The sequence below is a fragment of the Limulus polyphemus genome, unplaced genomic scaffold (assembly GCF_000517525.1).
Source record: "Limulus polyphemus unplaced genomic scaffold, Limulus_polyphemus-2.1.2 Scaffold2094, whole genome shotgun sequence".
Classification (NCBI taxonomy): Eukaryota; Metazoa; Arthropoda; class Merostomata; order Xiphosura; family Limulidae; genus Limulus; species Limulus polyphemus.
Window position 1 is genome coordinate 137,515 of NW_013667704.1, and position 25,795 is coordinate 163,309.

At 32.0% G+C, this 25,795-nt stretch overlaps 2 protein-coding genes across 12 annotated transcripts in view; one reads left to right on the top strand and one right to left on the bottom strand.

Moving 5' to 3' along the window:
- Window positions 1-11,912, top strand: part of LOC106465918 (GATOR complex protein DEPDC5-like) — a 141,607-nt gene extending 129,695 nt beyond the window's left edge. For 4 of the 7 annotated variants that reach the window (XR_002612097.1, XR_002612094.1, XR_002612096.1 and 1 more), the window contains 5 exons: window positions 2,677-2,849; window positions 3,335-3,439; window positions 4,878-5,103; window positions 10,908-10,935; window positions 11,659-11,912. Coding sequence is in view for 2 of the 7 variants with exons in the window: in XM_022393867.1 (XP_022249575.1) it covers window positions 2,677-2,849; window positions 3,335-3,439; window positions 4,878-5,069 (470 nt within the window). In the remaining 5 variants the exon portion in view is untranslated. Of the gene's footprint in view, window positions 1-2,676; window positions 2,850-3,334; window positions 3,440-4,877; window positions 6,427-10,907; window positions 10,936-11,658 lie in introns of those variants that run through there. The other 3 variants (XR_002612095.1, XM_022393867.1, XM_022393866.1) reach the window with 3 other exon arrangements.
- LOC106465920 (alpha-ketoglutarate-dependent dioxygenase alkB homolog 3-like) overlaps window positions 5,610-25,795 on the bottom strand; it is a 24,800-nt gene continuing 4,614 nt past the window's right edge. For 4 of the 5 annotated variants that reach the window (XM_013926158.2, XM_022393870.1, XM_022393869.1 and 1 more), the window contains exons 3-8: window positions 21,471-21,511; window positions 17,485-17,532; window positions 15,601-15,799; window positions 11,626-11,865; window positions 6,827-6,928; window positions 5,610-5,851 (exon numbers count right to left, since the gene is read on the bottom strand). In XM_013926158.2, coding sequence (XP_013781612.1) covers window positions 5,774-5,851; window positions 6,827-6,928; window positions 11,626-11,865; window positions 15,601-15,799; window positions 17,485-17,532; window positions 21,471-21,511 — 708 coding nt within the window. In that variant the 3' untranslated portion in view covers window positions 5,610-5,773. The remainder of the gene's footprint in view (window positions 5,852-6,826; window positions 6,929-11,625; window positions 11,866-15,600; window positions 15,800-17,484; window positions 17,533-21,470; window positions 21,512-25,795) is intronic. The other variant, XR_002612099.1, reaches the window with a different exon arrangement.

The window sequence follows — 25,795 nt, forward strand, 5'->3', positions numbered from 1 at the left end:
GACCTGCCTTCAAAGTTTATCGTTACAGTCAAGTGAATAGGCAAGCTCCCCACAGTCAGATTTGATGGGGTTTAATACTTATGAGACTAATTTAAGCCATGCTGCAGAGTTGCAGCTATATATATACTCCATAATAGTAAATTTTGGTTGACCCCAACAACACTGTCTCATGGGATATCTGAAGACTGCATCATTCTCTTTGATAACCTGCTCGGGAGGTGGCAACAGGCTCACCCCAATCACACTGTGTCAGGGCTCAGAGGACATCAGCAAGACCATGTCATCAGTCTCTTTGATGACCTGAGTTAGAACTGACATGTCCAATATCCAAGAAGCTACCTTGGTAGTGATGTTTTTCAATATTTAGATACAGGGTAGGTGTCTAGAGGTTTTTAACTAAAGCTGTTGACAAACCTGGTGACTTTTGTTAGAATTGAAAATTAAGTGTAATAAGTAGTATGAAATTGTGAAGTGGATAAAAAACTTGTAAATAAATAAAGAAAGAATTATGTTTCTCACCTCCACCTCCCAAGGATGCCCATGAACACTATTATCTGCAATATTCAGTATGTTTAATTAAATGAAAATAATGGTTTATTGAAAATTTCAATGTCTTAAATACATATTAAAGTTTGTGCTGCTTTTATAAACTGTAGAGTTTCAGCTTCCCTAGTTAAGTCTTAGGAGGGGAAAAATAAGTTGAGAATAACTTTTAGACTATAGGGGGCTTCTTTGATTAAAGTATTTCACATGATAAAATTGCTGCTCAAAATTTCCAGATGAGCAAAAGTAACTTTTAAAAATCATAATGTGTTAAAATAATGTAGCAAGTAGTCAGCTTTAAATTAGCCATGTTTAGATGCATATACCATATAGTAATAAAGTGTAAATACCTGAAAATACAAAATATTCTAGGACAATTTTGCCCCCTGGAGGCTCAGCAGGAAGTCAAAGGGCTTATGATGCTAAAAATGGGGTTTCAGTACTCACAATAGGCACAGCACAGATAACCCATTATGTAGTTTTGTGCTTAACAACAAATCAACCAACAAAAGTATATTGTTTAGTGCTATGAAGCTTTGATAAAATTGTCTTTTAGTTACCTAAGATTATATTTTATTAGTTTTATTGTATTTTATAGCTATATTTTTATAATAATAATAAACAAAATGATTTGTATTCTAAACCTGCACTGAAGTTACAATTAAAAGTTTTTACAGAAAAAAATATACATGATAGTGATTGGCTTACACTAATCATTGGAAAACCCAATTCTTCACAAAAGCAAGATGATTAGAGTCCATATTCACATGAAATCTTTAGTTCCTGTCGACAAGTATGCCATGTAATTTTAATTGATTTACTGTTATTGAAATTATGAAATATTAAAAATATATCCAAATTACTTATCAAGGATATTCTCATTAATTAATTTTATCTATAAAAAGTGTAAACTGAATTTATTGAAAAATATGATCAGATGTATTAATGGACATCATGTAGAGTTTATAGCTTTTCAAATACAGAAAAAGAAATTGTGGAATGTGTGGAATATAGAAAATAACCCACTGAATTTGTAAAATATTAAAAATAAAATGTTGAACTTTTTTTAAAGTTTATGATTTGCATTTAGAATTTAGGAGGAATAAAGTCAACATAAAACAATTTTGAAAAACTGGCCTATTATGCTGTGCATAAAATGATTTTTGGAAAATAGTTCAAAATGTTTTTCTACTCTTGTGTGATTAAACAGATAATACATGTAAAAATAATACTAGATGTACTTTTGCAGGGTCTCTGAAAATGTTCTATTTCAAGAGTAAATAAAACCAAAATTAAGAGTAACAAATATTTATATTTCTTGCTTTTGAATTTCATATGTCATGCTGTGTTGTAACCTACAGAGTGCCTAATTCTTCTCATGATTCATGCCAAGCACACATTTTATTGACATCACAACAGTAGAAATTGCAATGTTAAACATCCCTTATGTGACGTCATTTTAGTGCCTGTTGACTAACTGACAGACAACACACTACTGTCTAGTGGTGCAAGAGGTTAAAACAAGTGACCCCTCTAAACAGCTTTTATCTTTCTTTCAGGGAAATAACTTTTGCATATTTTTTTTTTGTTCAATAAAAATTGTGATTTGAAAACAAATAACAATTTAAGCAAATTATAATCTGAAGTGTGATCATAAGCTTATTAAAATTTAATACTATTTAGCCAAAAGAAATTAAATAATAATAGTTACTCTGTCACTCATTCTGAGAATGTAGTTTATTATATAGGTTACAAAAACTATAAGAGGCAAGTAATAGCCATGAATCCTCTGATTTTTCTAGATCTGCTTGTTATTATAAATTTAGCAGTATTGTTTTTGTGGGTAGTGTTTGTGCATTAATTTGGAAAATAAAATTTTTCTTTGTTGTAAAAACTTATAATTTGACACCCTTCCCTAAAACAAATGCTGAATTTTTAAAAGCCTATTGCTTCATAATCATTGAAGTAAGTTCAGTTTTAAGATTAAAGAAGTGTTTATACTGTGCTCTAATTTATTAAAGGATCTTGTTACAAACTCAGCAAAATGTGAAATGTTGACAACTTCTAGTAATTTTAGTGTTAGGATAAAAACTGGTTCTGGAATTAATAACTCATAAAATGGATGTCATGTAGGTGGAGCACTTGAATTGTTTCAAGAACACATTTTGAGACGATTTGGGTTTTTGATTCATCGTGACCCTGCAAGTCAAAACTATTATGTACACGTAAGCGGTAGTGCTTTTGTTATGATTCCTAATCAAATTCCATCAGTGTCTGGTTGTATTAACATTAAAAAACGAACACAGGTAAGCATTACTTATTTTTTTCTTTGATTTGTACTTTAGTTATAAAATTCTTTGAAGTTTATTTTGGGAGAATGATGTATAGGTGTTTTAATAAAAGCCATGTTTATTTTATGTCTAGTTCATAAAGTATTTTAAATTATGTGTATATTTTTGTATTAGTTATGAAATTGTATTCATTAAAGACATTTATCAGCTCTGAACTATTAGAGTAGTATTTGCATTTCCTTGTTAACTTAAAATACTTTTTTCAAACTACTTGTTACTTGAATGTATCTAAATGTTACTTGAAATTGTTTGTTATAAACTGTTATGAACTAATTTTATACCCTTTTTTATTTCACAATTTATCATACTTGCCATTAGTATGTTCATTTTAAAAAAATGTGTTAAAGAATTTTAAAGACTGATACAAAAAAATCTAAATGTTTTATTTGTTCTCTCCATAACTAGGTATTTCTTAAACTAACTATTATTATTTTTTAAAGAAATACCAACAACCCATTTGTAGCCCACATGAAGAATATATTACAAGGCACTTTAGTGGGAAGAAGAGTCGATCATATGATGCCATTTCTAGCCACGAGGCAAAGGTATTTATCATGTTTATTTTGTGCTTGACTAAAACCTAAAGACTACAAAAACGTTTTATTTTAGGTGTGTATGTATACATGCAAAAGTTTTATACTTCCCTCTAATATAAATTAAGCTTTTAACTGTTTATAAATTCCAGTTAAAGATATATAATTCATAAGTCCAACTACCTCGTTGTGTTTCTGAACTGTGTATTTTTCTTAAAAACGATAAATCCTTGTTTTACGAGTCTCATATAATTTCAAATTCATTTCATTAAACACTGACAAAACTTTTACAGTAGTATTCAGCATTCTATTTTAGGAGAAATGAATGTTGTTTTAGCAGTTGTGCTTTTTCAATAATATTATAACTTTGTATGTGTACTCCCCTTACGAACAACTTTTGATTGTGATAAAATAATAAAAACTTCCACATGAATTCATACTCTACCAAAAATGATCATACTCTGTAGTTAGTTACTATAAGATTGTGGTTGATCAAATATATATGACCATCTTTTGAAGTTAGTTGCTGAAAAGCATGGTTCATGGTTACACCATGATAGTTCAGTATACTTAATGTGACCACTTCTCTTAGTTCATTACTGAAATGTGATGTTCGTGATTCAGTATACCTAATGTCACCGCATAACTTAGTTAATCACTGAAAAGTAATGTGAATGTTTTTTTTTACTAAAATCTTTCAAGAAAGTGCAGTCAATCATATATTGTGCAAGTTTTCAAAAAACATCACTTATTTACAGATATAACTACAGCTTTACCTATAAAATGTTATATTTAAATTAAAACAAAAAGAGCATTATAAGAAGAAATGACTTTGCTAGGTACTAATTCATTAACTGAATTATACTTTTACTCAGAAGAACCTTATATGATTTAGTTTTCAAGTAATATGTTGTTGTTTTTGTTCCTTCTGTAAAAACTAAATATGGAATGATTCACAACTTAGGAAAATCCATTGTGCTTAAAGAAAATAACTGTTCATCACCTATCTTTTGTTTTATATATTTGCACAATCAAGCTAACAAATCAGTTTTTTTTATCTTTTTTTCTAATGAGGATCAGTGTTCCCAATTAAAGGAGAGGTTGATTTAAGGGCCCGATCTTAATATTTTTGAAAATAACAAAAAAAATCCCTATGGCATTTTTCTAAATTTGGATTTATGACATCATAAACTTGGCATATCGTTTTGTCAGAATCAGATATATGGCCTTTTTTTTTTATTAGTCTTTGATTCAAGGATGTCCTCATGCACTTGTTTGATAACTTTTAAATTAATACAGCTTCTATTTGTTTATTAATTTAATAAAATAATTTAGAGATTTTTTTTATTTCAAGATGGTAGAACTACAATAAGAATTGATATTCATGACTTTTTTTGTGTACATTTTACATCCTCTTGTATTTGATTTACACATTATTTTCTTATTGTAGATTGGATTTCTTTGGTCATACAATTACATGGTGACCAAACGTTGGAAGACACAAAACACTGGAGATGAGCACTTCATGAAAACACTTATGAATGATTTTCATGCATTTTGTAACAATGAGAATGGACGACTTCAAGACTGTTGGGAGAACTATTGGATGACAGGATGTCAACATGTGTTGGGTTTAGAATAAAGGAATGGGTATATCATTCTGGCAAGAAAATAAAGTAGGCAAACCATGAAGTTTTGGTTTATTTACTGTACAAATAATGAAACCAATTATGCTATTGTTTTCAGAGTTAAACCTTCATTTATAACTAATATTGAGGACAATTTAGAAGTATTTAACTGTCTTGGAAAGGGAAGAATTAAACACCAGAAATCACATGGTTTATTAAAGGCATTCAAGTGAAAATAGAGAGAAGACGATTGATTTAAGTGTGTAAAGATCAAATATCAAAAGATGCATGTAAATCTTAATATATTTTTGAATTAAATGAGTTATGATAGTTGGTTATTTAAATCAGTTTTTAGTTAGACAAGTAATAACGAACTGGATGAAACAAGTGAGATCGACAACTATAGTTTGTGGTTTATTAAAAGAACAATTTATAATTATTTATGCCTTGATAAAAGCCAGTGTTGTAAGATATCAGGCAGAAATTTTGATTATTTGTATTTGCATTTGTCCATAATAATGATTTCACAGAATGTGAAAATGATTTCTAAGGAATAAGCATGTTGGAAATAGTTTAATTATTCATAGATAATTACAAAATCAGACTTGCAAGACACTATATATTAAAGTATTTTGAAAAATTAACTTCAGTTTGTTTCCTCTCAAGCTCTTAAGAACTTATATTATTTTAAATTGTGTAAAACACGATCCTATAATTATTATACATGTTCATACACTGTTCGAAATGTAAGATTAATGCGACGGCCACGATCATGATACTCCTTTGGCACTCGGTGCTGTAAAAGAACATAAATAGAGTTATACCTAGAGTAGCACAGAGAGCCAAATTATAGCCCATGTAGTGATTTAGAACAACAGGATTCCACATTTTAATGATGTATTACATACAGGTTGAATTTATTTGATGTGAAAGTCTAACATTATGTCTTTCCCAACTTTATTTTTTTTTCTAACAAAATCTGGAGGCATTAGTTAGTTTTATAAAACATTACAAATAGTTAATTGTACAACTTAAATATGTTTTTTTTTACATGCACCACTGTCCCTTTTGTAACATCTTAGCCTAGTTTAATTCATTTGATAAAGATATTGTCTATTGTAAATTTTCCCCTTAAAAATGGTATAAAAGAAGCACATAAGTGAGTTTTTATTTAAGATGAATATCTGTAATTATATATGAAAAACGGCTTCCACTATAGGAGTATGTTATTGTTCTAATATAAAATTAATTGCTAAAATATATGAGATTTACATTTGTGATAACCCCTGGTTGTTATCTTTATTGACAAACATTCTCATTTGATATCTTTACCTTGAATAAAAAAAAATGGCCTGTGTTGGTGGCTATCTAGAACAGCCAGTAAGCTTTACTTTGATTAGTTATTGTATTTAGCCTATATTTGTATCAGTTTATGCTGCAATGGACAACATGCATATTAACCTTGCAGTACATAGATATAACTGTTAAATACTTATAATACTGACGGTAAAAAACAATGAGACCCATATACCTCACACCAATCACTCATATATTAAGGTATTAAAAATAGTGATTTTTACTGCACTGTGCAAGTAAAAACAATAACCTCTAGTCCAGAAATATCTTAAATAAATTTACAAGAACATTCTATACTAGATTTTTTCTTGCCACCTACTGGAAGAAAGAACTACGAGTTATGTACATCAAATGTTCTTAATGTAGTGTACTGACCAACCTTATACTCTTAAGCCCCCACGGATAGTGTACTTACCAACCAGTCCTGCTGAAGAACACCTTTCATGACAATCAAACTACCATTTTTCAAGTGTACTCTGTAATCTATATTTTCATTAACTGACGATTTCGTTCTTGCCTAAAAAACAAGGAATCAGAATTTTTACAATCTCAAATTATGAAATATAAATGCACAGGAGTATTTCTAATATGTAAATGGTTTAAGGCTAAAATGTGCTTTGTGACAAAATCTACATTTGTATAACAAAATGGAACTCAAATAGCTACATGCAACATTTCATATTTACTTTCTTTTTTCCAATTTCTAAAAGCGTGGAAAGATTCTCCTCTGCCAATAATAATACTTTATATAATCTAAGCATACTCAGAATGTTCTCTTCTTGACTGTGCTCAGGTAGCTAGAATCCCTACAATGAAAAGGAAGACCACACAAAAACACAAATTATAAAAGGCAAATGGTAAGTCTGGTGTAGAGAACAGAAATTAAAGCACGACAAAGAGAGGTGTCAGGTCACGTTTAAGATAGTTAAGTGACCACACACACACGATACACAATGTTAGAGACATGAAATCTATATCGATTATCTGATTAGTGATGCCTCATAATAATCCCAAGACAAATCAATCAGGTTGTTTAGAAACAGTAGATGAAAGAAAAAATCATAAGAGAATGCCCAATAAATTGTAAAACCCAGAACACCTGGGAAGATCCATTAGATTCCACAGCCTAGAGCTATAGCGAAATAAGTTAAAGATCTTTGGAAGCAATTTGGACATGTACAAGTTTGTTGGTAACTGTTTCTACTGCATAATAATAGAATTGCAGTGTGGCAATATACAATCTCAAATGTGGGATACACTAGAGTAAAAGAAAGTCCCACTAATTGAGTGTAGCTGATATTAGTACAAAGTAAATTAAAATATAGTAAAGTAGCAAACAATTCAAACAATGTATGAATGAAAAGATGGTAGGAAGTTTCAACACACTACCTCGACCTACAACCTTCAATAAAACATTGAACAGTTTACAAAATAACAATACAGATGTCTTGTGTAAAATGAACTGATTAAGAACTCACATCATAGATACACCAATATGAAGAAATTTTAAATATATTCATGCAAAGAAAAACAATGATTATTTCAAGCATTAAAGATCAGGTACAAAATAATCTTTTGCTCTTCATCACCACCCAAGCCTTGAGATAAAAGAAATGGACAGGGTATATAAACAACTCATCCCTAGAAGAAAGGGAAAATGCCAAAGATTCAATAGAATACAATAGAGAAGCCCTGTAATGCAACAACAATGTCTCAATCTGGAAGTTTCGTTACTGAGTTTATTTGCTTCAGACATAAAGTAGTAGTGGAGAAATAAATATTGTTTGAAAAAATGAAAAATCCATCAACTGTAATAAGAGAAAAGAATAGGTACAGAAATGTCTGCACCAATTGCAAAAACATCTTCCACTATCTATGAACATATAAAGCAGAGTTGTCCATCATCTGTCTGTCCATGTGGCCAAATCAATTTTGATGACATTTATTACAAGGTCTTAAGAGAAATCCCTCAATGATTTATTTAAAATGAATAAACAACCAGACAAATGGCCGAATGTTTGAGAGCCACAAATGAGGTAGAAAAGTATGTGAAGCAGACACCAAACGAAAGTATCTTAAATCTAATGCTATGCTCAGCCTGTGCATCAGACTAATGGTTAATTGCACTATGGCTCAATATAGTGAATGGAGGCAGCCTATTCTTCAATTTATAGCATTACCTTTTATGCCTGGCACTGTTAAGTAACTTTGCTAGTAACTGATAAATACAAATATAGGAAGGCTGAAATGTAGAAGCGAAATATGAGCAATGCCACCCACCTAGGAAATGCTGCCCATCAAACAAAGAACCTGATAATAATTAAACATAAGCTCATTGCGATAGGGGAGTAACCTAAACTTATGCAGTAGATAATTCCATGATGCAAGAGGATCCTTGGGAAATAAATGAGAAGTTGAAGGCAAAACACTGTTAGTTTGAAAAACACCATTTCAGTTTTTACTTCTTTAAAAGTCAGCATATCATCCTTATGGAAATTATACAAATAAACATTATTACTGCCTTACGGTGCACCCATTAATACTGTTCATCTTACCTGTGGCACATTGCTACCCAAATCTTTTTCTTGGAAGCTTAACACAGGATGGATGTCAAATACATTCTGAATAATATATTCTCTTAATTCCTCAAAATACGAGTCTCATTCATCCTATTTGATTCAGTGTTCTCTGAGAAACAAAAGGTCGAGGGTGTGTGCAAGGTCATACCACTTGCCTATGATGTCCTAGTTATCTATCTGGAATAGTAACATGCTGGTACTGCCTGACATCCAATGTGTGTTTGGGTGGTGCACATCCTCTGTTATATTTTGCAAAGAAGTCAAGCCAGCCTTCTGCCACCAATGAAAAATGAGCTAAAAACATGACATTTTATCAGACTACATTAAACCATCATTCCATGTTCATTTTAGTTTAGGATTCCTATGTGGGCTTTCTTGGGTAGTATTGGCAATTGTAAGAGTTCATTCACTTCACCACTGACATAAAATGTTGCATTATCTATTCAGTTCCTCTACACCATAAAACTTCACATGCCAATCTGAGTCATGCTTGGTAAGATGGAATAACTAAAACTTGCATGAAACCAAGAAATCTCTCACCCAAGATACCTGAGCTTAAATTTTTCACGAACTACTGCTAACTCAAACCATGACATCTCAACCAATTATTATAACAAAGAGAGAAGTTCAATGAAATCCAAATATGGCTTGGGAAATTATAGTAAGGGTGGGACTTAGAAATATAATGGTGGTACATAAGTTTTCCATTTACTGTAGGGTAAAAAGTAAATTCTAATAAGGTTATAAGATAGCTGGCTAAGTTAATTCTCTCCTACTTTCTTTTTTATTGTTTGTATAAATTGTATGGCATGAATGTTTCGGCCATGAAACTATTTTTACAAACTTTAATGTTAAGCAAACATTTTACATGTGCAGTATATAACAGAAACTATACTTATAGGGTATTTAATCCTTTCCGCACCAGGAATGGAAGTCAGTGACATCATTCGATTTTTTTTCTTCTCATAGAGGAAATACTTAACTAAGTTGCATGGATCTTAGAAGAAACTTAAAATGTAGTATCATGTTTCAACTTTAAATTTTCTAGCATTTGCTTACGTTGCGAAATTTCCAAAATTTTGTGGGAAAAACTGTTTTGGAATGACATTAAAGATACTTCCTTTCAATTCACAATTTCATTTTCTTTCTTGCTGATTAGAAAGTTCCATGTTATATACAGTAGACAACACTTCCAGCTATAGAACATAAACACAACAAATACTGACAAAGATCTGTTGGTGACCTATGACATGACCTGTCACATTGGTATAAAGATTAAGCTAAATATAATTTTTTTTCTATTTTTGGTTGGAATCACTTTATATGTAACAAACAAATATAGTTTATTTTCTATAAAAAAATAAATTATTTACTTATCCATGTTAAACCTCATAGTATTTAATAAATAAAGATTTTGGATTATACTGCCAAAGCTTACCACTCACTCTAAACCTAACTAGGCTTAACAGATGTCTTGACATAGAAAAATATTTACATAACTTTCCACAAGTATAATGTAACATGAAAAAAAGTGTACAATGTATAAAAAGATTCACAGGTCTGTGGGTTGTTCCTAAATCTTCCAAATTTCCCACTAAGTTCTGTTGTTGTTCTTTGTATTAGCTACATTTAATCACTTTCACATAAAATCATAGATGATTTCTCACACCAACTTTATTCACTCTGCACTAACATATGTGGTTTATAATTGCTCTATCCAATGTTATCTTTGCCTGTAACTATTCCAAAGCTGTCCTTCATTAATAGTTATTCAAAATCACATGCTGTGAGGTCGTAAAAGGATGGCAACAGACTTGGTTAATTGTATTCACAAGAGATGATAGTTTCTCAGCAAATATAAACCCATGCTTTGGGATGAGTAGAAAAATTCTACACAAATCTGTCTGTTGTTTACAGGTGATGCTCCTTAGAGATGTACAGAAATGTAAGTGTCAAAATGTTACATTTTTCTTTGCAAATGACACAAAATAAATGTTACATAATATCAACTCTAAAATATTTTTGGTATAAAATTGTTAAAATAGAATCAGAATTGTTATTTTTTCTAAACTTTTAAAAATTTGATATGCGGGTACGCATTCAACACCCAAAAAGTGCTCACTGGTCCACACAGGGTGAAAGTAATTCAGTTATTGCAAACTGTCTCAGTTCCATTAAACAGAATATCATAATACAACAATTATGCCATAAAATTTATAAAGCAATGTGAATTTTTTTGAATGCCCAATAGGATTATAACTATAAGTTATTAAAATTATCTAACATTACTGTAGGCTATGACATAGTCAAACAATAAAGCTAAGAAACTGCATGTATATGAAAAACTGATACACATAAATAAATACAAAAATCTATAATACATCACATGCAATTTAAGCTTTCTGTAATGTTTATATAGTCAAAATTTTGTATTCTGTTATCCTGCAACTTCAAAATTAACATACAAAACTAGATTCATGTTGTTTTCTTCTTTTTAAAACACATTTTAGCTATTATCAATTATTTAATGATTTTTATGCATTGGCGTTTTACTGTTGCTTAAAACATGTTTAAGTTGCACTAAGCATACTCACAATTCAAATGAATTGTGGAAAATAAAAATTCCTATTGTTACCTTACTATTATACTTTGGTGGTCTTTTTTTCAGTTCGAACTTCCTAGTTTCTCCAAGTGAAACTGACGCAATCACTGGATGCACTCCCATGGACAGTTCATCATCACTATGCCATGCAACACTATCTTTACCATTTCTATATAAATTTAAGAGAACAGAATTGAAACTGACTTTTTCTTTCTGAATTTCATTCAAATGCTGTTCAACTTTTAGCTGTATTTCTTTCAGATCATCGGGCCACTGTAAATAAAAAACAAGGTCAGTAATAAACAAAATTTGTATTAACATTACTTAGTATGGAATTTACTTTTCAAATATTGAAAACTTGTTTAGAAAATTATGATCTCAAGAATTTCTACAAACAATCCATCAAAAGACAATATTTACTTTTATAATATTGGTTGATATAAGGGATTTTTATGAATTTCTTTTAACTCCAAATATTTTGTATTTTGAATACTTTCAAGTGTAGAGAGTATTGAGTACGACAACAAAAAAGATATACCAACTTCTATAGCACCAGAGGTGTACAGGTACATGGACATCACCAAACTTATTAAGTTTTTATTATTATTAATCATTACATATGGTATTTATTTAGTTTTGTTAAGAAACATGCAAATTTTTATGTCAGACTGGAAATCTCAGTTCAAAATTACAAGCCTTCTAATATCAACTCTATAACCCACCAATACAACCTAAGCCAGATTAGTACAAATAACAGTTCTTATTCAGCTGAAAAAACAAATCATGTTTATTTTATAACTTACTAATACGTTGTAACTGTGGAAAAATTCAAAGACACAAATCAACAGGATTCCATTCTCCAAAATCTTCTACATATGTCAGTATAAATCAATTCTTAGTAAAATAATAATAGTAATAACTAATATATAATAGAAGGAACAGAAAAGAATGTTATGTCTTTAAACAATACAACATCATTATAAAATGAAGAAATTTTCAAACCATTAATCATATTAAGAAAATGATTCCAGATAACAAAAAACAAAGATCCCACTTACCAAAACACTAGAGGAATCAATAAACATGAAATCATGTAACTTTCAAAAAGAAGGAACAAGTGTTTTTTTTAAGCTAAATAGCCTATACGCAGGGGTTTGATTATGAGAACAATATTTATTACTAAGTTTTAAAAAGAATCCCATATGATTACTGAAATTTGTTCACAAGTATAGAAATGTTTAGAAAAGGGATCAATATGTTTTACTGAGAAACCATGCCCATAAATACTCACTTTATACAGTAATGCCAGTCTGTTTTCTTCACTCAATTGTGAATGATACAAAGTCATGAATGGACATCCAATTAATTAAAAGGATGATTAAATAACAGTTGTGCACATTATTGCCCATTACTTGAGTACCTGGTCCTAACAAGTGTAATAAAACAATTTAGTTTACATATGGTATTAATTTTATTTTGTGAATCTACTCTTAATACAAACTATGCAAGAGGATCCAGTCACAAAAAAAATTCACTGTTTAATGGGATAGTTGTATTGTATCGAGTTCTACCTTATGTAGTGAGACTGTTTTGTAACTGTCACACAGAGCCGAGATACTTGTGATCCAAATTTCTAATGTGTCAGCTACAGAGAGGTGAATTGTAAATGTAGCTTTGGCATTTTCAAACATTCATTTTTGACTTGGAAGAGCTAAGACGTGTCTGTGAACTTTCATCTTTCTTTCAGTATTAACTTAGTACCTGCTGATCATATGGATTTTATTTATAGTCCTTTTTCAACCAAAATATATCTATATGTTAGATTAATCTTAAGAATACCACCATGTTTGTTTAGAGCTGGTAGTGTTTTCAACACAATCACAACTGATAACACAGGGATAAGGATGTGAATGCTGAAACAAATATAGCAGTTTTAAGGCCACAACCCAGATAAACATTTTACGCCATATGTTACAAAACACATTGAAAAATATTAAGCACATCTAGAATAGAAGCTAATAACCCTTTAAACTTCAACATTAGATCATATTATGCAAATTTAGAATGGAAAATCATTGTTTTTTTCAAGGCCAATTCAAAACTTAAAAATGCTCCTATATTAGTAGTAATTTCTATATGATGTAGCCAGGCTTGAACCATGCTAGGGAGGAATTTCATCCTCAGTATCTTTCATAGTACATAACATCATAACCAGACACCCATTGTATTTTCTAAATCAGCCAATTATATATGGACCACATGTTCCTTCTTTGGATGTAGCAGTATTTTACTACCTCAGCATAAAATGCAGTACATTAAATCTGAAGTGTTTGTCTGAAACATAAGTCTAAATAAAGGACTTTTTGTGCTATGTCCATTTCAGGGTATTGACATCTGGATTTTAAGTTTTAAGAAACAAAGGCATCCTCAATAGCCACAGCACTTGAAATTCCTTTAGGCAGGATTAGGGTAAATTAATGTACGAGACCCTTTTTTTTCTTTTTATTAGCTATATTTTTGTGCACCAGCAATACCAAGCATGGGGTGCCCATATACCCAATTTGATTTTATCACTCATCAAGATCTCTATCAGCCTACCCTCAAATTGAAATTCATTTAGACAGGATTAGAGTAAATTAATCTGAGACCTTGGGCGTGGTTAAATACATTAATTGAAAGGGTTTAACCTCCTGAGTTCAAAACTGTAATTAGATCTCAAATTGGTCAAGAGATGACAGAGCCATGAGCTAAGACATTGTACTTGAAAAACATCTCTGGGCCATTCTATGCTGCTATGCCACGGCTAAAAAAAAGCTATTATAAGAATGAATTAACTAACACTTTTAAAGACATCTAATATCAGCTTCAGGGAGGATATTCATGTCTGCCTCACTCACCAAACACAATGGATTAAGAAAAAAAAATCCCTTGGTAAGAAACTTGAGTAACATTTCCCAAAACTTCATCCAGATACTCACACAGGGGTAAGCAGCAATGTACGCAAGCGCCAATTTTATAGTGCAACATATATCTAATTTTCATTAACAAGTTATGTAATAATTTAGCTGTATGCCAAATAAATGGCAATAACTTGTTAATATCTAATTATTTACTCAGATTCAAATACACCTGTAATGTTTATTATTCTTAGTCCTCTGAGGACCAGTCATTTGATAGACCCCCCCCCCTTCCTCCGTTTTGGTTACACAAACAAAATACATTAAACTGCATGAAACTTGACAAACACTTTTTAAAGAATATGTATATTTAGTACTTATATGACTTTTAGCTTCTTTTTATGCAAGTTCACTACTTTTTTCAAATAATTTCTATGGTCTGATTTCATTCCCTTAATACCATAAAAATTTAAGAAGATTTGTATATGATCATTTACCTACACAATGTTAAAAACTAACAAAATATGAAAGACACAAAAAATGGGGTTTGATTATTTATTACTGATTAAGTTATTGATTATGTCCAACCAATTTTAACTTGTTTATATTCATTAATTTATTTATCTCTGTGGTTTTCTTTTTTGCCCACTGAAGCAATTATTTAACCCAATAAGAAAGAATAAATAATTAGCTACAAAAATGGAAATTCAGGTTCAAACATTTTGTAAAAATTAACAACATAATTATAAATTGTTTTTGTATCATTTTCTACACTATTTTCTGGCTCAAAATTATTGAGATGGGTGACAATTACATTCTGTTAATGAAATTTTAAATATTGATGTGCAAATTTTGGCTCAGAGCTATGTATAGTCACTGCAGTCCCCAACGAGTTAAGAAAGAAAGATTGAAATAGGAAAAAAAAACTTCAAACCGTACTGCACCACTATAGAAGATGCACTATCAGTATGAAAACTATTACAAGATTGGCTTTGGTTTTGTTTTACATAGATCTGATCAAGTTTTTGTACATACGAAATTTAACAATTCAAGACAAGAGCCAATGCAACTAATTTACCATAAAATTAAATTAAGATTTTTCTACATATACCTTCTGATCTGCTTCCAATGTTACACCTGAATATGAATAAGGAAATGGACCATACCAGGCCACGAGCCTTGGTGTTGGGTATTTTTCTCCCATGATTTTAATATCTGTTTGCTTCCAAGGAATTCTTCTCTGTTCAATCAGCTTATCAAAATATCTATCAGCTTCTTCGGGTGTAAAAAAATCTGGCTGAAAATATACACTGTAAAATCAAAGATCAGCATTCAGTTCTTGGATCTTTCATCATAGTCATATTGAGGGTTGAAAATATTGGGTTTGAATAATTAATACTAGAAATATAAGAAGAAGCCCAGAAAACTATTAATAACTGTAATAACCACTTGAAATAAAAAGAAAATGCTAATTATTAATAAAGTAAGACTTATGTGCAAAATACTATATAAATACACCCATATAAAATCTGACACCTCAGACATCAAATAATGTATTATTGTAATTTTTAAGCTGGGGGTTATTTATCACAATTTGAACTGCAGTGTAATAATAAATTTCAAGTTAAAAAAACATGCGATATTATATCTCTGACAAAGAAAATCATGAAACAAACAACAAAATGTAAAATTTATTAAAAGCTCAATAAGATAACATTAAAACTTACACAATACTTTAAAAACTTTATTAAAGGTAATAGGCCCTATCTAACAACTACATGTTCGATGACGAGGAACCCACTTTGAGACTAATAATGGTTGGAGATGGCTTAAATGGGTAATGAAGAAAAACTTTAATATAAGTTTAACATAACAGCAAATGTACAACGTTTTCCTCATCATGCAGAGTGAGCACTGGGTAAAATAATTATGATAATGTCATATCATTACACACCTTACTTTATAGGTTGGTATCACCAACTGCAGAATATCAACACAAGCTTTCTTCACACAAGAGTCCTAAAGATTGAAATAAAACACTAACAAACTTAGAATATATGAAAAGAAAAAGAAAGCAGGTAAGAGAGTAGATATTTGAAAAAATTGGAACATTAAAGAACCAAAAAAATAGGATGCCTGAGAAAGCTTTCTAAAGGTCTTTTCTTTATTGTATTGTTACATTATGATTATACAAATGAGGAGAGTGGTGGTGTTCTCCATTTATATTGAAAATCATTAATCAGATGATGGTGATACTCTTATTAAAATAAATGTTTCAGAGGAATCTGCTTATTCCTCACTCATCTCATAAAGTAGGTTTCACTGAACTACAAAAACCTCTTTTCTCTACATGATTCATTATAAAAATAACTAGTAATTTAGCTCTTTGAGATCTTTTGGTTCATTTTGATGAATTTTTGAAAAGGTAACCAACGTTCTATTCAGACATGGATGGTGTTTCAGTAGCTGCCATAGGGAGAATTGGTTATATTCTCTCTCTCTGTGTATGTGGATAACCAATAAACCCAAGTTAATATTTTCTCTAAAAGTAAAATTGACAAAAAATTTTCATAATTTTAAAGAGCTTTGATAAGAATATTAAACTTGTGTATGAGGTCTGGGTGCTTCTAAAACACAGTATCAGATTTTTGGTTAGTCAACAGCAGGCTGTTATGTTTGGAAGATGGGGTTATACTCGTTAAAAATACTGAAGGTGACATTCTAGCATATTTATGGACCTATACAGCTATGGTTATTTTCCTTTTTTTATCTAAATTTAAGCTTAAATATTACTATGGGGCTGACAAGTTGCTATTTATATTTCCCACAGTTTTTAATGTGTTGTGAAACTAATGAAACTGCTGTTTTAAATAAATATATCAAGTGTTCAGCAGTCTGATATATGTTTATATGGTCAAATGACTTGGCCAGTAATCTGATATACAGTACACAGATCTCTTGTTAGAATTGCATAAATCAAGTAACAAAGACCTACCTAGAAGATCCACTCGTTCCACCAACTAATGAATGTTCTCCAGGATCCCTGGACATACAATTAAAGTACACGAATTACAAATGTAAATCAATATACGTCTATCTTAAAATTATTTCAAGAAAATTCTAATTAAAACTATTAATTACAAGAGATTTGATACAGGCAATGAGACAACTAGAAGCATATAGTTTTAGATGCTAGATTAAAATAACAGAACTACAGTTATGGCATCCAATTAAATGTTGTGGGCTTTATAGCATTTGAAACATTATCATTTACTTCTCACTTTCATCTTAAACTGGTGAGCTGTCTTGTGTATGACTGGCTCAAATAAACCTGAAACCAAAACTGTTTTGTGGCATTTTTCATATTCCATGCATAAGTTTCCAATACATTAGTCACACTATACTAACACAAGGGCCTAACTCTTGTTCCTGCATGTACAGATATTCAATATACAAGGTATTTTTGTGTTCATATGCACATTAGTAAATTATTTCACATCTATTTAACTTAATCTTTGGAAACCTTGCATATAATATTTCATTCACTAATGATTTTACTGAAACATTTATATTAGTATTTTTATGTGGATACATACTGTAGTTTTCAGATATGATCAGTTATTTACACAATTTCATCCATTAATTTGAATTATATCATATAGGAAGGGAGTTTTGGTTTCATTTACTGATAACATTTTAATTATCTAAGAATAAGCTTCTTGTCCAAAGTTTTTATAAAAATTGCCTAATTACCAAGTTGCTAACTGACATATTTCTCATAATTTAAAGGAAAAGAATGTAGTAGCTTTTATGCATTACTTGAAAAAAAAAGGACATTTAGTGTACTTTCTATTGATGAGTGCAACACTTACAGCAAGATAACTCATATGGAATAAAACTATTGTTAACTTTGGTGGTCTTACATGGGAATGGTGGGATCTTGCCTGCAGAAAGTTATCAATACACGAAGGAATGACACTGCTTTATTCATTCTATAATTTATCTTGTCATAAAAATAATTATGTTGTTACTTATGAGCCTACGGCTGAGTTATTACAAATAAAAAACAAAACCACTCTGTGTCTGACTCACATTATGGGAATGCAAAGATCATACATGATCGGTTGACTTGGATGTGAACATTCATATTTTGCCAATCAAATCTGACAAAACACCCAAGGACAATTTTTATTAAGTGAAACAACATACAAACAGCATGCTCAACACAAAATTTCATTAAACATCATCACATTTCTATACAACTAGAAAAGTAAAAATAAAGTGTTATGTTAAAAATATTCTTGAAAATGTTATTCTTTATAATACTACAACCATATATTTGATTGTGTTACAATTTACGTCTTTGTGGCCCATAAATATGCAACTTAGCTCTTACAGATGCAAATTATACAAATGTAATTCTGAAATTACGATAAAAGTGTGTTGTCATAAAATATAATTTATCCCTTACCTAATTCATTGGCACACACTACATCATTATTTTTTTTAACATTATATCTATTAGTCAGAAAGACACATTGAACTATCGTGAAAATAAAAGGGGTTGACATGTTATGGAAAGGTATACTCATTTTCAAAATAAAATGTAATTAGTAATGTTACTGGGGTTTATGAAAAGCTATGTTACCAGTGAAAATCCAATTGCTTTAATATACTATGACTAGACTTGTTAGAATGGGGGTAGTCTTGAAAACAGGCCAATTATGGATCTTTAAAATGCCTAGTGACAGCTCTGTTTGAAAACATTGTTGAAAATGTATTTTATTAAAATCAAATTCATCCTAATACTTAATACATGACAGTATTTTGAAGATCTGGATACCATATTTAGTACTGTTTCTCTAGAAATTTTTGAATTATAGCCAATACAGGGTTCATTGTACTGAATAAGTCCAGACAATTAAGTTTAAAACAAACACTAAACAGTATTGCTGTAAAAACGATTTTCATGTATATATATTTTGTATGATTGTTTAAAAAATTATTGAAAATTATCTATTAATCAGTAGCTCTATAACACTTTCATCAACACATTAATTAGCAGAAGTGAGAATTGTAAGCACATGCTTCTTATAGGCTTGATGTATATTTTCATCTACTGAAATACTTCTACATCTAGAATTCTTATCTGTCTTCTAGAGTATATATTCACATCTACATAACTGCTGCTCCAGTGCAATATTCTTTTAAATGAGGTTTATTTAGGATGCCCCAGCACAAAACTGTTGTAAGTGACCCTTAAGTAAGCACTTATGGCAGTATTGGGCTGAGCTGTCTTAAATCTCAGATGCAAGGGTATTGTGCTGAGGCAGCATAAAAATAATTTATCTAACTGTCTTTTTATCTATGTTCTGTCTGAGTTTTCTTCTAGATGATCCTGTGCTAACAAGCTAGTAGTGGAGCCTCTTTGTAATCCATACCTAATCAAAGGGCAGGTTTAGTGAACTATGCCAGACAATATATTCTAAACACTTGCAGAACTAGCACAAGAAGGTATTAACACATTCAAGAAAGCTCTGCTGAGTCATGCTATCCATGTATATGAAAGCATCAAGTCTCATCTTGACAACAAAGATGACTTTCTCTCACAAATAACCAAGTATCACAGAAGATGGAGGAGTACATACACAGACAAGATTGAGAGAGCAACTCATAACAAAAGATGTAAAGAGACAGAAACAGATGACTAAGCAGAAAGAACTTCAGCTGTTGATGATGTTACAGCACATTCAAGCCTACCAACAAATATAGACCCCAAAACATGTTTTTTTGTGTATTAAGAAGAGGGACAACAAAGGTAACAAATATCTTATACTTTTGGCTACAGATGGACAACAACAGTCTATTCACAAAAAAGCCAAAGACTTAAATAATGAAACAATTCTTACCAAAATCCAGGTACGTGGAGATAAGAAAAGTGACATGGTTGCCAAAGACTTCAGATAACATCACTTATGTATGACTTTCTCTTTATGAATAAGAAACCAGTTTTTGTTGTGACACCAGCAAGATTACCAGATCTATCTGAATCAGCATTTACTGATCTACTCACAGGGCTTTCAGATTTCCTTCTCAAACATAAAGCAGCTTACTATATCACTCAACTGTAAGACCATTATCACAGTATTCTAACTGAAAAAGGTGTTGTGAATGCATCAAAGTATAGAACACTGAGGCTTCAGTCAAGGCTCAAAGAACACTTTGGGTCTGAGATCCAAATAATCCCTCAATGGGTTCAAGTAGTATTATTTGCTCCTCACATATAACTGTGAGTGAAATGTGCCAAGTGATAACCAAACTCCAGAATGAACAGTATATTTTTTATTTGTTTGTAATGTTTAAAAATTTTGCTTATAAGTTAAATGTGGTGACCCATCTAATGTTTACATTTTTCCTTTCATTGTACCCATACCTTCACATACACTGTAATAAAAATGTTCAAAATATTGATTGTACATGTTGAAACAACATATTAAAGTCTGTATGTATGATTCAATACGGCCCATGAAACTGTACGATATCCTCAATGTTTTGATTGTTGGATGTGTTATCTTGCCAAAAAATACCATTTTTGGGAGTACAAAGGATAGTGCTACATTTTGAGCTATAACATTCAAAGGCAAGAGAATTTCATCTGTTAACACTGGTTTTCTTAACCTAGACATATTGAAAAGATGTATGATAACAAAATATATCTTTCCATGCACTTTTTTTCAATTTGGCAATCCTGGTTAGTTGGTTGTAATTAAGCACAAAGCTTCACAATGTGCTATCTGTGCTCTGCCCACCACAGGTATCGAAACCCAGTTTCTAGCGGTGTAAGTCCACAGACATACTGTACCACGTGGGGGGGGGGGGGGGCTGGCTCCCTAACTATATATGTAAAAGTATGGTAAAAATAGGTCTTTTAATACATAGACAGTTACACATCTGTAGTATTTCATGTGAACAAAAACTCACTTGATTTCAATAGTCTCCTCTTTTTGAAATGGATCATCACCCTGTAAGATAGATTATTACAAATTTCAAATTGCTTCTTTGTTAAGTTATAATTTTCCTAAACTGACAATGTATTTCCAAACATACTTACCTCCGCTGATACTAATAGCTATTTCTCAATCTTCATCTGTGCCATTTAATGTTGTGTTCGCTCGCTCCGGTCTTTATATACCCCCACTCAACTGCCCTCTGCAATATCTAATTTGCAAAACTTTATGCCGGCCCTCACACACCCTCTATGCAGGTACTGTATAAAAGCATTGTATGCAGATAATAAAATCACTTTTTTGTGACTTACCTCATTTTAGTCACTAACACCAGCTCTTAATGGTGAGGAAGGGAGGGAGAGTGTCAGTGGAGGTAAGTATGTTTGGAAATACATTTTCACTTTAGGAAAATGATAATTTGCAAAACATACATACCTCCACCGACACTAATAGCTAGAATCCCACACTGAGAAGGCGACGGGGCTGGTGAGGACAGAGATCATACAGAAAGCATCTGCAGAGAACAAATATGTACCACAGGAGATGGTATCAAAGTGGGGAACACCGTACTACATCCAGAACAGGTATGCTCTTCACCCAGAACTACAGAAAATTGAAAAGGGTGAAATATGATACAAGTATAATAGTCCAGTCCCAACCAAACAGCCGAGGTTTCACAACTCTGGTTGGATTTAAGGGGTCATGGTACCCATATGCCACGTTGGTGGCCAGGGCAGTTGGACCTCCGATATATATATATATATATATTAGTGATAGGATCCCTACCAGTAACCACAGAATGATGAGTTTCAAACCACCAGATTTATGAATCAAAAGAAAGCAACACCAAAGTGGACAATACTTCTGATCAACCTCAAGAAGTCCAAAAGATAACATCCCAGGTCTGGATTGAGGGGATCATATGGCATATTCCACCAAAGTCCAGAACTCATCCAGTCTGGATTTACAAACAGTTGTCTTTTCTCCCCCATCAAGTGGGCAAGGAGAATTCCTCTTACCCATGGAATTATGGAGAGGATGTGGAACACTATCCCACCAAGAACCAAAGATGAGACTGCATCGCATTCAACTTTATGAGGAGGTAGTGGAACCCCTGCATGAACAACATAAGACCTGACAGTGTTCATAAGAGGGTCCAAGAACCCCCTCACCGGATAGCTAAGCGTCAAATCTGGACTGGTTTTACAAGTAGGCTCCCGCGTAAGTTGGTTCTGCTCCTAACAACATCTGGGAAAAAACTTCCAGGGGACCCAGGTAGGAGGGTGCCTACTCAACACTCCAAAGGTAAATCCTCTGTCCACCACCCCAGCGACTAGGAACTGGGTGTGGTAAGGACTCCCAAGCTCCACTAGTAGAAGTAAGGGGAGAACATAACCATTGGGGAGTCCTGAGGAGCAGGTCTCCAGAGACACTGCAACAGGTGAAACATGTTCTCCAATTTTTAAATGCAAACTGATCTCGACTGATTCAGCTCTGAGATCAGCAGGGACTGGCAAGATCCCCTTTAGCTTTACCCATGATAGTCCATGAGTAGCAGTCCATTAGAAATACTGTAATATACTACCATCCAGAATTGCATCCAATGGTCTTGTGGAACACCTCATCTCGACAAAGCCCATTGCAACCAGGAACTGATATAAAGGTTGCTAGTGTGGAATTTAAATACAAGCATACCTGACTGGGTAACACTCGCCCCTGAGTGGGGTCCAAAAAATCAATAGGGATCCTAGAAGAGAAAAGAACAATAACTGTAAGTCAGATAACACATTACATACCTCCCCGTTAAAATCTAGTAGAGGTAGTCAACACAGCCACAGGGGGAAGACGAAATCCCATCGAAGAGGATACTGCCAGATTGTGAAGGTAATGAGATATGAACATGCCGAGAGAAGTCCACATACTGGCCCACAAAATATCTTCTAGAAAACAGTTCAACCGGGCAACCAAAGACATCGATAGGTGTGGAATCTGGTGAGAGGTAACGTGGAGCATATTGCGATCATTAACAGATAAGCCTGATTAGGCATAATGGATCAACTTCCAAAGCCATCTGGTTAAAGTAACAGGTAATAAATCCATGGACACTGCAGAATCCCAATGAATAAAAAGTCTATTCCTAGGGCCTCGAAATGGTTCCGTACAAGTCACATAACATCTGAGCACCCTGATGGGACATAACAAAAAAACTGGGTCTAATCTACTGTAAAGATGAGAAATGCCAGGTAAATGAATAGGAGAAAAAGATTTGTTTCCTTCTCCGTCAGCAAGAGTTTTTGGAATAAATGATTGGTCGGGATAGAGCAAAACATAGGTAGAATGATAGAGAGTCTGCTGAACATTAATGGCAAATAGATCAGAACGACGGCATCTGGAAGCTAACAGCAATAAAAAATAAACTGAGAGGGAAAGGTGATATAATAAACAGAAGGCCATATTGTCGAAGGGATGACGTGAAAAATCACATAAAACAGCACCTCCCAGAAAGAAACCCACAAGGCCACATGAAGGACTCTATCTCGCCCCGATTCAGGTCATGCACAGCTTCCAAGTGGAATATATAAAGGCTGGAGTAAGCGAACACAACAGTAGATGGCAAAGATGAAAATTGAGAAATAGCTATTAGTGTCAGCAGAGGTATGTGTGTTTTGGAAATGTTACTTATCATTAAAATTATTTACAACAAAAACTTTCAGGTTTTCCTTCCTGATAATAGTAGGTTTATGACCCACTGAAACCTGTTAATTTTTTAGTAAGGCCTGGTGCCTTCAATATTTTTAAATTATTATGTACTTTTAAACATTTTTTGAAACTGAGTTTTTAATAAATATCTATACACAAGTACCATGTTCCTATTTTTTTATTTTTAAAAACCTCAGTAGTTCAACATTTTAAACACAAGTTGCTTAAATTTTAATTTAAATTTTAATATATGCACTAAAACTCTAAAACGATTTTCTCTCAAAATATGTAATACATGTAATTACTATTCTTTATTGCTGTAGTGAAATAATTAAGGCACAATTAATATTAGGGTAGAGAAAATACACAGTAAATAGTGTCAGATGAAAATTTCAAGTACTGTACATTGTTTTTCCAAAGTTACTTATCAAAATAATAGATCTAGATCTAGAACTTGCATATTCATGCATGGAATTTTCTTTTCTCCATCTAATGCATTTTTTTTAACTGTGTTGGCCAATGCAATTTCTTAAAGGACAGTGTAAACCCTGAGGATATCCCACTCAGGAGAGAATTATAACATGCTTCATAATAAAGCTAAGTATCTGGATAAAAATTTGAGCATAAAATGATCAACAAAAAAAAAAATAGTCACAAAGACAAATGGTTAATAACAATGCAACTGAGTTTCAATGAATAACTGAAAACAGCATTATCATCAATTTACCATGCTCTCATCAACAATGATTTACAAAAAGAGATGACTGGACAGTTGTTTCACAGCTATCCATGGTTTGAGAAAAAAGTAAAAGTTGAACATAAAACCAGTTAAATTTAATAACATGAACAACATTAGAGAGAAAATATTTTTTTCTTCTTTAAGCAATTAAAAGTGTGACATTTCAGCCCATAGATTTTAGTACAGTTTAAACCTAATGTTTTTTCCTTAATAAGAAATGTCAAATTTAGCCACAGCAAATAGTGCTACAAATGTGATTGAATACACTCATTTATCATAGGGGAAGCCATAACTTCAAAGCATCATCTGACCTACCAGTGAAGAACATTACTGTCGTCTACAATCTTACACAATGTACAGCATTACAGCAATGAATGAAGTCATCTTAATGCTTTTCTGGAGCATGCAAAAACTAGATAGGTTCAGAATAAACAAAAACTTTTGAAAATTTCTACATTAAGATAAGAAGATATGTCAGTATACCACACACTTAACAATCAAGCCCCATACATGTTACTTTTCTGCACCAAAAACAAGCTACACAGCGTGGTCAAAAGTAAATAGACACCACCTTTTCAGAAAAAATGAAATTTTTCAGTCATATTCACATGAATTGATAAATTTATAATTTAATCAATATCTAGTAGATCTTCCTTTCGCTTCGTGGAGTTCGTTGATCCTTTGGGGCATCGTGAGAATCATCTCGTCAATTTTAGATTGTGGGATTTTCGCCTACTCTTGCTTCAAAACTTGGAGTAGTTTGCTCTTCAAAGTTGGTTTTTTTGGTTGTTTCTTGACTTGCCGGTCGAGTATGGCCCAAAGGTTTTCGATGGGGTTCATGGATACCATTTTCTTCCTGC